This window comes from Panthera leo, chromosome C1 (assembly GCF_018350215.1).
Source record: "Panthera leo isolate Ple1 chromosome C1, P.leo_Ple1_pat1.1, whole genome shotgun sequence".
Taxonomy (NCBI): domain Eukaryota; kingdom Metazoa; phylum Chordata; class Mammalia; order Carnivora; family Felidae; genus Panthera; species Panthera leo.
The window spans coordinates 121070798-121085627 of NC_056686.1; the positions used below are offsets into that span (position 1 = coordinate 121070798).

At 35.0% G+C, this 14830-nt stretch overlaps 1 protein-coding gene across 1 annotated transcript in view; it reads right to left on the reverse strand.

Moving 5' to 3' along the window:
* The window catches only part of DPP10 (dipeptidyl peptidase like 10), a 640702-nt gene that overhangs the window by 98684 nt on the left and 527188 nt on the right, over positions 1–14830 (reverse strand). The window contains exons 10-11 of the mRNA XM_042948503.1: positions 8799–8896; positions 218–341 (exon numbers count right to left, since the gene is read on the reverse strand). Coding sequence (XP_042804437.1) covers positions 218–341; positions 8799–8896 — 222 coding nt within the window. The remainder of the gene's footprint in view (positions 1–217; positions 342–8798; positions 8897–14830) is intronic.

Genomic DNA, 14830 nt, shown 5'->3' on the forward strand with positions numbered 1-14830 from the left:
TTAAATCTTGGTTTGTTCTCTTTTGCTTATCATATATTTCTCACTTCAAAGTTTAGATGATTTATGGATTAAAATATATACTCCTAATAGAAGGACTCTTTCCCAACTACCTTTGGAACTTAAACATTGGTTTTTGTACAATGGATTGCCTGATTTCCCTTTGTGAGTAGCATAAAATGCTTCATTTGAGGCATGAAAGAAAGTAAATTATACTCACTCTACTACAAGCGCCAGTGGTGGTCTCACAGACCGTGAGGATGGAAATGTTCTGAGGCCGGTTTAACCATCTGACCACCGTCTTCGTATTGCTTACCCATTTAACCATAGTGATATAATATTCTCTAGTTCGGAAAGAAAATTAAAATTTACATTTAGAGCCAGAGAACCTGTATGGCATCAATAATATACACTTGTTATTTTATATATAAGGATAAATGAAACACTATAAGGATGCCATATCACATTAATTTCTATTTATGTATGTATACACATCTGCTATTCTGAATACTCATGCACACATAAATACAAATATATGTGTATGTATGTTAACACATGTACATATACATACAGGTACAAATATACAGAAAATTTGAGAATAAATTTGAAAGTGAATGATATCCCAGAAAGGAAATCCTTGGAAAAATAAAATAATCAAGGTGATAGACATTTATGAATATATTTTTTAATTTTCTATTGATTAACACTAACAGGTGCAATAAGCATAATTTTTTAAGCTATATTCTATTTTTGTAAAAATGCAACCATTAATTACAAGGCAAGACTTATTTTTGATTTAACAATTTTTTCTTATACATGATCTCTGTGTTATTTCACTTTACCCAGGGGCCAATCCCAATCTTATTCTACGCACACAGGCATACACACACACACATACATAAATATATACATATACATATATTATAATTTTAACTCTTATTTAAAACAGTTTAAAATGAAGAAATCAAAATGAGGGAGATGAGGGACATTGAACCTTTGGTATAGTGAGGATGCTAATTAGTGGGGCCCAGAATGTTCTAAGGCTACTTCTAGATTAGGAAAGCTTATATTTTTTTCCTCTTATAATTAGTATATATTTCTTTCATTGTAGATTTTATGTTTAGGAAATTACACAGTGTATCAAAAAATCCTCAACCCATACAGACAAAATACAATTGTCAATAGTGATTCAATTTATAATAAAAAGGAAAAAAAAAACCTTTCCAACAAATTTGCCCAGTTTCAGAATAGATGAGGTGATTTAGAAATGGCTTGAGAAGTGCCATCCATAAGCACTGTCTTAAAATTAATCCACCCAGTTTTTATGTGATTTAGGAAAAGACCACCTATGGGAGAAAAGCTTTGTGATACAAATCACCTGTCCTTAGACAAAGGTGGGTTAGACATTTAGTTATATGCATCTTACGTTTCTAACATTACTGAATAACTACCACTTTCTCCAGAAAACCTGTCAGCCCATCAGAGTGAAGATGTCAGTAGAAGGGCAAGCAAAACTTATCATACAGTGAACCCTGCCATATTTTCTTCAGCAATCTCTTCAAGACATCTGGCACCCTTCAACACCAGCTAAGTCTCACTTGAAACTTGCCAAGAAACCCACTGAAATCATTACATGAAGTTCTCTAAATAGCTAACAAAGGCAACTTTGAATCAAATATGCAACTGGTTTAGGATCAGTCTTTGGGATTCTTCAAAGAATGATGCCCTGTTCATTTTTACTGTGTTTTGTTTAAACTATTTTGCACGCATTATCATGTTCAGCAGTGTGAATATCAAAAAGGGGGAAATATAGGTACTAACCTCTAATAGATTTATCTAGAGGATTGAGCATGGAAGAAAATGATAGTGGATACTATAATCAGGAAAAGAAATGCTGATTTCTGACAATATATATTTCTGATTAATTGGTGCAAATGTTATTCACAATTAAAGTTAAAAAATAGTGTGATTTTTTTTCAAAAAAAAAATAGTGTGATTATTGTAAACAACTGACCACAGACTACAAAATCACAGAGGTTAATTTATAGAAAAATCTAGATAGAACTGGCATACATAAATTTTCAAACCCAATCAGAAATTTGTCTTAATTAGCTAAAGTGAGTAATACTATATATTGTGCCAAATGAGATGACAACCAACATGAACAATTTTTAAAATAATTAACAGCGGCCACAACAAACATAATTTAAATATTCATCTTAAGGGTTTTCCCTTCCAAAGTAGCCCTCAAGTGTAATGTTGCAAGAACATCTTCTTTATAATGTCTTCACAGACGTTGACACATATTTATTACCTACAGTAGAAAATCTTGACTTTTAACAAGATTTCATGTTAATAAAACAACTGAAATTCAACCAGTGCAAATCTGGTGAATAAGTGATTTTTAAAGGGGAACACTAATTTAGGTGTAAAGTTAAAATAATTAATTTATATTCATACCACTTAACATTTCTCTTTGATTAGATAATGTGATTAGTGTGTTTGTATGTAATGTGTCTTATGCCTACAAGCACAATTTACTGTGATGCCATCTATCTTAGGATAAACCCTTATTTATAATATGAAAGATGAGAGTTCTCCCCAAAATTGAATTTATAAGGTTTATCAGGGGTAACTTCAAACCACTGAAATTTCCACGATAAAGTGTTTTGATTATCTAAAATGAAAGTTAAAGTAAAGCTTAGCACATAAGAAGTAAGTCACACCCTGTATTCTTTCTTTCCTTGTCTCAGGATCCTAGGTGCACTTCCCCTTAGTTTGCTCATAAGCAATCAGGCTTCCTCAAATGAGGGAATAGGGAAGGGCCCTTACCTGGAAATCACACTCCTTGGCCTGCCTGCTGATGATGTCCTCCTGGAAATCCATCTCAGGAACACATTAGATCTGGTGTCCCACGACCAGTGACCAGTGGAAGTGTCCCTTCCTTACAACTGGCTTTCCTGCTTGTTCCTAGTCTCCATGGCTCTGGATAACCCAGGAAGTCCTCGAGGAGTTCATCCTCTTGAGCCACAGAGACAGAGACAAGCAGGTTAGAGGGATTGCACTCAAGTCAAGAAAGACTTTCTATCAGCTGGGTGGTCTGGCACAGAAGATCTAATTGTTCACAAGGGCACGTGGAATGGAGGCCCCAGCATCATCAGCAGACAGGTACTATGCTAGAAGTCACACATGCGTTTTCACTGGCTTCCTGTCCAATCACCACTCCAAGTTCACAACATAATCTTTGTACGTATATAGTGGCACCAAACTCTCTCTCTTCCAGATAGTCCGGGATCTCTACCCATAACTGTATGGTCATGGCATGCGTGACCAACTCATCGCTAGTCAATTCCAAAGACTTCTGTTAATAACTATGCATTACTTGTAAGAAGGGTCACTTAGGACATTTCTATGAACAGAGAAATTGTTATTAACTTGACTCTCTTGGAAGAAACAACACTCCTTGGCAGGAAAGAAAGATACAGTATAGACTAGACATACTTCAACGATACAGGAAGGACAAACTATCAAGTCAAAGACACAGAGTAAGGAGAAACTACAGATAAAACATTACTGTCTCTCCTCAGCCTGGAGATATCTGAATACAAAGGATAATCACTTCCTCAAAACAATCTGGAAAATGCCTAGAACTTAAATATATATTTTAAAATTTTACTTATAAATTCCAGTAAAGATAAGGAATGCTTATAATACCTTACACTCATAGTGTAAAAATTTACAAAATGTTACTTCCCCTTAAGATGAGATGAATTATCAGGGGAGCCTGGGTGACTCAGTAGGTTGAGTGGCCAACTCTTGATCTTGGCTCAGGTCACGATCTCACAGCTTATGAGATCAAGCCCTGTGTCTGGCTCTGTGCTGACAGCACAAATCTGCTTGGGATTTTTTCTCTCCCTCTCTGTTCCTCCTCCACTCATAAGAGAGTGAGGCTGCTGTCTCTCTCAAAATCAATAAATAAACTTAAAAAAAAAGATGAGGTGAATCATTTAACTCCCAAATGGGTCTGGAATGTTCATGAAGGGGCATTATCTTATTTCCTACTGTGCTACATTCTGAAGAATCAACACAGACAATAATTAAAGAGTATGAGCTGAATTACTGTTGAAGAAAAGTTTCATTCATGATCTGAATTTGTTTGATAAAAGATCTTTAGCTGAATCACAAATATGCTTTTTGAAAAAATAAAGAAGTATGGGGGAAGGAAAAAGGAAAAGAAATTATGCCTTTCTCCAAGCTATGGTATCCTTTTATTTTTAAAACCATATAAATGGATAGAAATTTACTTTACATTCTTTGAGTAGAGTTTAAGTATCTGGTTGAAGGGAAGATCTACCGAATGCTGATTCTACCTTGGGGACATATTTCTATTATAATTATGAACATTAGTTGTTATAAATCAATTAATCAATCAACCAAGTAAAGAATCAACAGACCAAAACAAATAACCTAACGTCTTCAAATTCTATACAAACCTTGCTCTTTGGAATGAGAATGAAAGAATACGAGCTTATAAGGTAGCTCAAGGCCTAAGCGATGCTTTTTCTATTTATAAGTCTTCCTCCCTATATGGTATGCACATATATATTCAATTATTATTATTGTCATGATGGTGATTTTATGAGAGGGAGAAAAAGCTAAGAGATGGTCATATATGAGGTTCAGATTTAGTGGAAAAAAAGAAAAAGAAAAAAAAAGATAGTTCATAAATACACAGAGCAATAGAATAAGAGTCATGTATTGATTGCTGTTGTGCAGATCTGAAGATATTATAAAAATATAGTAGATGTTTAGATAGCATACCCAAAAAAGGAGTAGATATGTACATTATTACGGGCTAAATTAACTATTTGGGTATTCTGCTACTGAGAGTTTAAATAGAATTTCAAATGATATGGGTAGCTATGAAACCATATGTTATGAACACAACACAAACTCCACAAAAAAGAGAGCATAGATGGTCTTAACAGAGCATGGGGAAAGGATGAAACTAATAAAATTAATTTATGCTTGTTTACATTTATACATTAAAAAATAATGATTTGTATTTCTTGGAATTTGTAGGAATACGGTCACTAATAAATATGAGAATACTGGTACTGATAGTTGACAACAAAAATTTACTTTATATATTTACATATATAATTTTTTTTAATATAAAAAAGAATTTGAGTTAGCTTAGAAAGATTTAAGAATAACATGATAAAGAAAATTAGAAAGAGAAAAAGGAAAATAAGTTAAGAGAGGGAAACAGGTGTTACCAAAGGTAAGCGTCATGTCCAAAGTACACTAATGCAGTTACATGACTCACCATACACATAAGAAAAATATGGGAAGTTTGCAGGAGAAGCACATGCATCAGTTCAGATAAATCATAGATGTGTGTATATGTTTGCATATGAGTGTGTATGTGTATGTGTCTGTATAGAAATAGAGACACTGAAGACACACACACACACACACACACACACACACACACACAGGAAGAGACAGAAACAGAGAGGCAAAGAGACAGAGATAGAAACAGCACCAAACAGACAGAACACTGTATAGAAATAGAGAGATTTAAAGACACACACACACACACACACACACACACACACAGGAAGACACAGAAACAGAGAGGCAAAGAGACAGAGATAGAAACAGCACCAGACAGAACACTGTATAGAAATAGAGAGATTTAAAGACAGACACACACACACACACACACACACACACACTCAGAGAGACAGAGAGGCAGAGAGACAGAAACAGAAACAGTACTAGACACAGAGACAGAACACTTCTCACGTGGCTTCAGAAAAATCATAGTGTTCTGGCGGGGACATCTCCAACCTATGCCTAAACAATGATAAACTTCTTAGAGCAAATATATTCTTAAATTATTTGTATGGAATACTCTCTGTTTGCCAGGTCCGTTCTCCAACTGTCCCTCTGCAGTTTCCAGAGGCTGGCCTCTACAGTGAGGATGCCTTGACAGTGGAAGGCCTCTGCAGGATACTCAAAGGTTGAGAGGAGAGAGAGTTCAGGGTATTAATTCCCGGGACCCACTCACTATTAGGGTATGGCTTGGCAATGACTGAATTGCTTAATCTGTAGACACACCCTACTGGTCCATCCTATTCTTCAGAACTACAGGCTTCTGGATTCATAACAGCCTGTGCTTCATTCCTTTAGTCCTGGGACCACCATACCTTTCCCTGATAGCTGACTTTAAATTGCTTTCCCATCCTTTGTGTTTCCCCTTAATCCTGCCCACATTTTTGTTAATAGTCCCTTAATTAATTGCATTTCACTTACCCGTCTTGAGTGTGCCATTTTGTTAATTTTTAGGACCCTGACCATTCAATTATGAAAACCAGTACACTCTTTTAGATCTCTCACTAGGAGGGCACAATAGTTTTCTAGCTAATTTCTATATGGCTAAAATACTAAGTATTATATATTAGAGATGTTAATAATCCTAAAACAAAATCAAAGAAAACATAAAAGTTTGGTTTCCATCTTATGTGAAGCTAGAGGAATGCAACTTTGTTTGATTCACACCATGGATATATTTATTTTGTTCATGTTTGTGTGTCTCTGGACCTAATACCTATACATAGAGCATCAAGTGCTCTAAAATGATCTAAAATTCATTTATTACTCCTCTGTGAACTGGATTGAAGCTCTCTACCAGAAACAAATGAGTAAGGAAATACATTTCTGTAAAACTGAAGCAGGAGAAATATTTTAAAGTATCAGTTTTAAAGTAAATTTTGATCTTGAGTTTTTCAACAAAAATCATACATTTTGGTACACTTCACATGCACTTAATGTAAGACCATGAGGCAGAAAAAGCCAAATTGTTTGGTGCATTGTATACATAAGTTAATACATGACTCTCCCAAAATTGTAGACCAAATTCATCACTAAATCAACATAGCTGAATTACATTTAAGAAATCTTTCTTCACAAGATTCTTCCTCACTTTTAGCGGGATCTTTTATATTATTGCGCATGCATACATACACACATACACACACACATACACACACATACATACATCCCTTTTCGGCATGGGTGACTAATTTTATCATATTGTACCTCAAATATTACAGACATACACTTAACTAGTAACCCAATAAATGATAATTGATTCTATCTTTAAGAATTTTTGTGTTTAGTGACATTGCTATATCCTATTGGGTGAACTCTCTAGCAGCCTCTGGGGTTATAAGGTCAAGGTCCAGAATCACCACTTTTTCTCAGAAGAAGACTGGATATTGTAAAGTTGACTTCCACTTCAAAGATTTCAAATGATTAATGAAAATGAAGTGTGTGTGTGTGTGTGTGTGTGTGTGTATTACTTTAAGATGAAGTTATTCAGACCCAGAGAGAGAGAGAGAGAGAGAGAGAGAGAGATTTGCCCAAGGTCACCTAATGAAATGATGGCAGAGATTTGACTCAGACACTCCAGTCTAGTGACCTTCTCTGTTAATTAAGAGCATTAAAACAAACTGAAGAAAAAGACAAGAGCTCAGGACCTAAAATACAAATGGCTTCCATCATTATTTCATCTGTGCTTAATTTCTTCATGGCTAGCAGACCGAGTGTGGAATTAGAGTTCCTACCTGATTTGGCCAACTCTATTGCCTTCTAAATGTTAATTCCAGTGGTCCTGTAAGGTCTTCCATCATGACCTGCATGAAATGCTCTGTAACTTGTAGGAGGCTTTACCACATTTTCTACTTCTGCTACCAACTAATCTTGGGGTTCAATTTTCTCCCCAAGCCTCATCTTTTCCATCACTAAGAGGAACAAATTATATTAGGTAGTTATGGGTGCCCTTCTGGTGTAAGCCTTCCATAAATTTTTAATAACTTTATAAGTAGGAAACATTTCCACATACTTCAAGCTATAATATCTGTGAAAATCCCCAATTCTGATGGAATTTTCCTGAATACATTGATGGATCAACATTTGAGTGGAATTTATAGGTGAATCAATCCCCTAGGACTGATTGTTGATGGCATCAAAACAAAGTTTGAGCTTAGCCCCATATCATCCAATGTAGTGTGAAAGTATTTTCCTAAGTCAGCTACCTATTCCTTCCCCAGGACCTTTGTAAAGTTTTAAAGGGCTGCACTATTTTAAAGAATACCCTTGAAGTTTGAGACCATTCTGAATTTCAAAATCCACATGGATATTTGATTCACTGTTCATTACTAGAAATTTTGCTAATATTAAAATTATGCTTCTGACACATAAAGTGTTTCTTCTATTTCCATTCAAACTTCCTAAATAAGAAGGCTTCTTATGTAGGATGTTTTAAAACAACATCTCATTACATTTCCCTGCCTGGAGAAGAAACCTAGGGAATCACTCCCAAGTTATAGGGAGAATTTCTTCTGGAAAAACCACACAAATTCTAGGAAGACTGTACTCTTTTAAAGAAGATCTCTTTTCAGGTCCTTTTAAAAGAGGCATTTCCAGGAAGAAAATTCAATGGAAAATTATCCTTTGCTCCCATTTCCCTGTCACATCTCCTGCAAAAGGCCTAATTCTCAGTATCACTACATTTAGTCATTTTGTGGTGCTGCTAATCACTTGGAAACTTTAAATGCTCCCTGAGAACAACAAGAAATCCAGAATGAGTTCATTCCTGCACTAATGGGACAACCTCAGATTTATTTTCAAGTGGATTTGTTGAGCTTATCACCTCTCTCTAAATTGCAACAAAATGATAATTGAAGTTAAAGTAACTATTTCCAAGTAAAAATAAAATGGAGATTGCATACCTTGATTTAAAGCTGTCAGGTGGCATGAGTTCCAAAGTATGAGTTGGTCCATATAGGTTTACAACATATAATTTGATGGTTGGGTTCATTTGACCTGCCTTTGAGAAAATGAGAGTTGTAATACAAACATATTAAGCATTAAATTATATTGAAAAGGAAAGTGTTTCGATTCCTTTACAATTCTGCATTAGAATACGGAAAAAGTTTAATTTCTCTAAAGTAGAAATGATTTCAAATTCAACACCCTGATTGCCTTCAATTGTTTTTGTAGATTGCTGTTTCTCAAGCATTTTAGTCAGACAATTAAAGGTGATGGAAAATCATGATGGCTTTATTCATTAGGCATCGCTACTGTGTTCTTTCCCTAGGATAACACCAGAAGGGCTGGCTTTACAAAACAATGAGTAGAACAAGCTGCTACTTACATTATAGGATAAGAAATGCAATGAGAGAAAAGCTTAGCTAATTAAAAGAAGAAGAAGAAAACGAAGAAGACGACCTGCCAATCTAGGTAGCACATGCTTAAAATTCCTCAATACCTAATCCCTTCCATTGCATTAAACATTCCTAGATTTCCTTTTAAACTGTAGTGAACACTACATGGGGTGCAAGTGCCCCTTCAGAGGTGGTGGGCCACAGAACATACTGCCCTCACTAAGTACCGAGCTAGAAGAGTAGAAAGACAGTGATAAGAATAGGTAATAACTAGCCTAGAGCATTAGTATGTTTCTGACTCACAGTATATAGTAAAGGCATTACATTAAACAACCTACTAAATATTCCTACTTCCCACTTAAGATATAATTATAACCCTTTTCCAGATGACAATGGAGAAGCCAAGCAAACAGTGGAAGATGGGATATCTAATAACTGAGGAAGCCGGCATGTAAACCCGGGATGCTCTTCCCTGCTGCAGTTATGCGCCAGTTCATTCCTAGGCAATAGTTTCCAAAGTCTTTCTGAATATACTATGAACTCATAGGGGGAAGAAATGGGACCTTTTACCAATATATTCCAAGCAGTTTGGAATGAATACAAGAATGTGTATGTGAATAAATGACTTACAGAATCAGTTGACTACTGGTGGTGCAATGTGTTTCTGAACAAAGTACCGATGTGTTGTTGGGGTGTGACTGATGTTTTAGGAGAAGGCTATCTGAGATATACAAAGAAAGACAAGGAAATTAAAAGTGGGTTAAATTAGAAGACTGACAAAATCTAAGGAGGATGATAAAAGTGATTTAAAGAGGAGAATGAAAATGAAAAATCCATGTCCAAGTAATTGGCATTGATAAAACCCAAAGTTGAACAGGACCAGAAGCAACGTAATGCATTCCACCAACACTCAGTAATAGCTCCATGAGAACTGTGTTATTAGGCTATTAAATATGACTAGCATGGAGGGAAAGGCAAAGGGATGAATGGGTGAAGCACAGAGGACTTTTAGGGCAGTGAAAATTACTCTGTGATACCATAATGATGGATACATGTCATATATTTGTCCAAATCTACAGAATGCACAACACCAAAAGTGAACTGTAATGGAAACTATGGACTTTGGGTGATTATGATATGTCAGTGTAGCTTCATCAATTATAACAAATGCACCATTGTAGTGAGTGATGCTGATATTGGGAGAGGCTATGCATGTGTGCGTGCAGATGGCATATGGGAATTCTGTCCCTTTCTCTCAATTCTGCTGTGAACCTTAAACTGCTCTAAAAAATAAAGTCTTAATAATACACAAAAATAACTAGCACACCTGTGGAAGTGTATCATACACAGATCAGAGATTCTGAGCCAAAGAAAGGGGTCAGGAATGTCTTCCACTACAGAAACAATGCTATAAAGAGAGATGATGGCAATGGTTCATATACTGAAGGGCTTCCTGGAAGATAAGCTATGATCCTGCCTCATGGAGTAGGATCTGGTGTCAGATTTTGTAAAGTTTTTCATTATTTTAAAACCCTCAAGTTCTGGGCACATCTGTCTTGGACAGTTTAGTTTTATACCACACACAGGAGCTCCCTTTCACATCACTACTGTTTCAATTTAATTGTCATGACCCTCCCTGAAAAAAAAACAGCCTTATCCATTTTTTCAATCTAACCATTTCTTTAGTTTGACCACATATACTAAAAATTAGAGCTGGGATACAATATTTAGTAGTGCCATTCAAAGTGTTGAACTTTGACCAGCAGCAAGTATCCATCAGTATCACCTGGCATCTTAGAAACACAAATACTAGGCCCTACACAAACTCAAAATCACAATCTATAGTTGTGGGCCCAAGATTCTGTGTTTTAACAAGACTCTCAGATAGCTATAATTAGTATGCAAATTTTATAAGACACTGATATATATGTATATATTTTTTCAATAATATATATTATTGCTAGTATATGTAGTAATCATATATATTCAATAATGTATAATAATATATAATAACATATAATAATATATAATATTGTATACATATATACACATATTGGATACATGTGTAATATATACATATATATATTATATATTACAGTTCAGTGGTTACCAAAGGTGTTAACCTGCATCAGAATTACTCAGAGGGCAGGAAGGCTTGTTTAATAAGATTTAACCAGCATTTCTCATGTCATGGGACATGACTCTTATTTACTGAATATAGACGATGGGCAAGATGTTAAAGATCCTCAAGTATTGTTTGATTATCAAAAATGAGACAATACTTCTCTGAGAATATGTCACAAGTCAGCAGTTTTGAGTCAAAGTAGGTTTACCTTCTGTAGCTTAAAAATAGCTCATAATTTTGTCACATAGACTAACAAAACAGTAATTTCTAAAAATGTCTAAAGTTTAAAAAATGTCTAAAACAGTAAATAGTAGAAAATTAAAAAGATAGCTATCATAAAGACACTGAATTTTCTAGTTGTTGAAAAATTGTGCCTATTATTTTTTTATTTTTCAATAAACTCATTTAGAAAAAGAGAAATTAAATTGATCTTTTTGTCAGTTCTTATCAATGATGAATAATTTTATGACATACTTTGTCAAAGACACAGATGGTATTTACCATACCATAAGATAGTTTTTTTGTTCGTTTGTTTGTTTTTAATGTTTGCAACTCTGCTATGCTTCTACCTGTATGGGATCACCGATAACCCTGTTAGCTTTTACATGAAAACAAACTAAAATTTGTGTACACATGTGGCCAATTTTAGATAAAAAACAAACATTAGGCTATTTCCAAAACTCAGCTGTCCATCAGTCTATAATCTCAATTAGATTTTTATCTCTCCATGGAGTTTTGAAATTAAGTGCACACTGCAAGTTCATTCACACCTTTCAATATCTGGATCATTTCAATACTTTGCAAATTAGAGGAGTTCATCTATTTGCTTTTTTACAGTCACATTTTCCAGAAAGACTGCATATCTACAGAATCCTTCCTCTATAATTCTGAAACACAAGCCTCAATAATAATTAACCTTATTTTACTGGCAACTAAATTGTCATTAAACGAGATAATGCTTTAATTAAGAAGATTAACCTGAGGTTACTGAGATAGAACTGTGCATCTCTTTTGTGCTGAATTGCTAATGATAGGGTATTTTATGAGTTCTGAATCATGCTGAATTAAGTAAAATACAAATATATTTGTTTAGTGTAAGTATTTCATTAGTAAATCTGACCACATTGAGTATTTGCTGCACTTATTTTAATCTAGTTTAATTTGAAGCACAATTTAGTGTGAACTCTATGAATTACTTCAATGTCTAAAGTACTACTTTTTGTAAGTTTATTGCAAAAGTAAGAGCAAATCAAAATAATACAGTTGTTAGTGGAAGAACTGACAAATGTTTTGGTTTTTTTTAAACCAGAGTGGAAAATAATGACTTTCAAAGTTTAAGTAATTTATCCAAAATGATACTGAAACTTATTCTGAGAACAAGGATCAAGCTCAGACCTACTTTCTTCCAGTCCTATGGTCTTAAGTACCTGGGCAGGGATTCCTACTAAAAACCTCCCGAGGATTTACGATTCTTTCTCTTGGCATGGCTGCTAGAATAGCTAATGTTTCTTTGTGTTTAATACTCCTCAGTGGTGGTAATTAACACACACTCAGGACTTTTACCTTGCATTACCTGTCTTTATCTATGTATCTATTATTTATATATCTTATGTATCCATCCATCCATCCATCACCTCTCTCTCTCTCTCTCTCTCTCTCTCTCTCTCTCTCTCTGCCTGCCTACCTACCTACCTACCTATCCATCTATCTATCTCATGTGTGAGACTAAGAATCATGTATATCTTACTAAGTCATTAGGAGTAAATGGAGCAAACAGAGCTACACATATATTTGTTAATTTGACAAGATGATATTTCAATTCCAGATATGTCCTCAGATATATAAGTTAACCTCTGGTAGTTTTACAAAGAGGGACAGAATCAATAAATTTGAGTTATTTCCCTGTTCTTAAAATAACTCTGACTTTTATAGAAGGACTTAGCCTTTTAGAGAGCTCAGTTTGTCCATTTATAAATAGAGGCAATTGTGAAGAAGTCCAAATAAGGAAAAAAAAAATAGTGAAACTATCTCTGAAAATATGAAGCATATTATTAGCACACATGATTTACATAATAGCAAAGATTATTTTATGCCTAGCTTTATTATTGAGAATTATAAAATAATTAACCTATTAATAACAAAATGTCTAGATTTATCAACGCAGTATTTTCTGAATCAAATTTTCTCAGATATTTCTATTTGTTTATGTGTTTGCCTCAGTCTTTTAAAATTATGAGGTCTAGGAGTGTCCCAGTTCAAGCACCAGCAGCCTCTAACTGAGAAGGCAATTTGAAAACGCACCTATTGCGTATGGTTCTTAGCGTTGAGTCCTACAATTCCCCACTCCTCTTGGGACATGAATTACAAAAAAATTTGTTTCTTCCCTGGGGCTGATTTTATTTCCTTTTTGCAGTGAACAAACTAAACAGTTGTGTGTGAATATCTTGCCTATTCACATATGCTTTTCACAATATGCCACTTCATTTTGTATTTAAATTGTCAGGTGAATTTTCATTATCATAAGTAAATCAAATGATGTGAGAATTAATACATTTGAGAAGTCTTTTCAGTCATTTTTTGGGGAAAGATGCAGTTATGCCTTATAGGAACAAACTGTCATTCGTAAAACATGGCTAAATCTACATTAGAGAAGTCATAAGTTGTGTACTTGAAGTACAATAAAAATCTCTTCGTGAATGTGATTATTTTGTTGTTAGGCCAGGTTGCCATTTTCTCCTGAAGAGCACAGAATATATACGGCTTTTAACTTATATCCAGAAAAGACCCTATACATAATATTTCAAAATCATAAAATTAGATTCCTCTCAATTCTCCTGTCTTTCTCAGCTATAAGCCAGTCATTTAATACTACCTACAGTCTATGGAAGGAAGACAAGATTCAGAGAAAACAAACAAGCAAGCAAACAAAACCCAAAAAACAAAGCCACAACAGATGGTACAGAATCTCACTGAGTAAACAATCTTCTTATTCCTGACTCTCTATATTCAAGCCAGCATCCATCCTTCCTTGCTTCCTTCCTTCCTCCCTCCCTCCCTCCCTCCCTCCATCTCCTTTCTTCCCACCCTCCTTCCCTTCCTTCCTTTCCTCTCTTTCCTTTCTTTCCTTTCTTTCCTCTCTTTCCTCCCCTCTCCTCCCTCTCCCCTCCCCTCCCCTCCCCTCCCCTCCCTCCCCTCCCCTCTCCTCTCCTCTCCTCTCCTCTCCTCTCCTCTCTTTCCCTACCTTGAGTAACTTGGGTCTGGTAGATGAGAGGAAAATAGAGAAAGTCACCCCTACCCAGACCATGCCTTCACTGCAAGTATAGAATAATATGTGTCATGGGTAATTTGTCCAATACTTTGACCAATTAATGTAATGCACAAGTTGAAAGGTACAAAACCTATCATGCTTGGGAAATATAAAGTACAACACATGAAAGGAATGGCTAAAAAATAGCTTCTAAATCGAATTAGC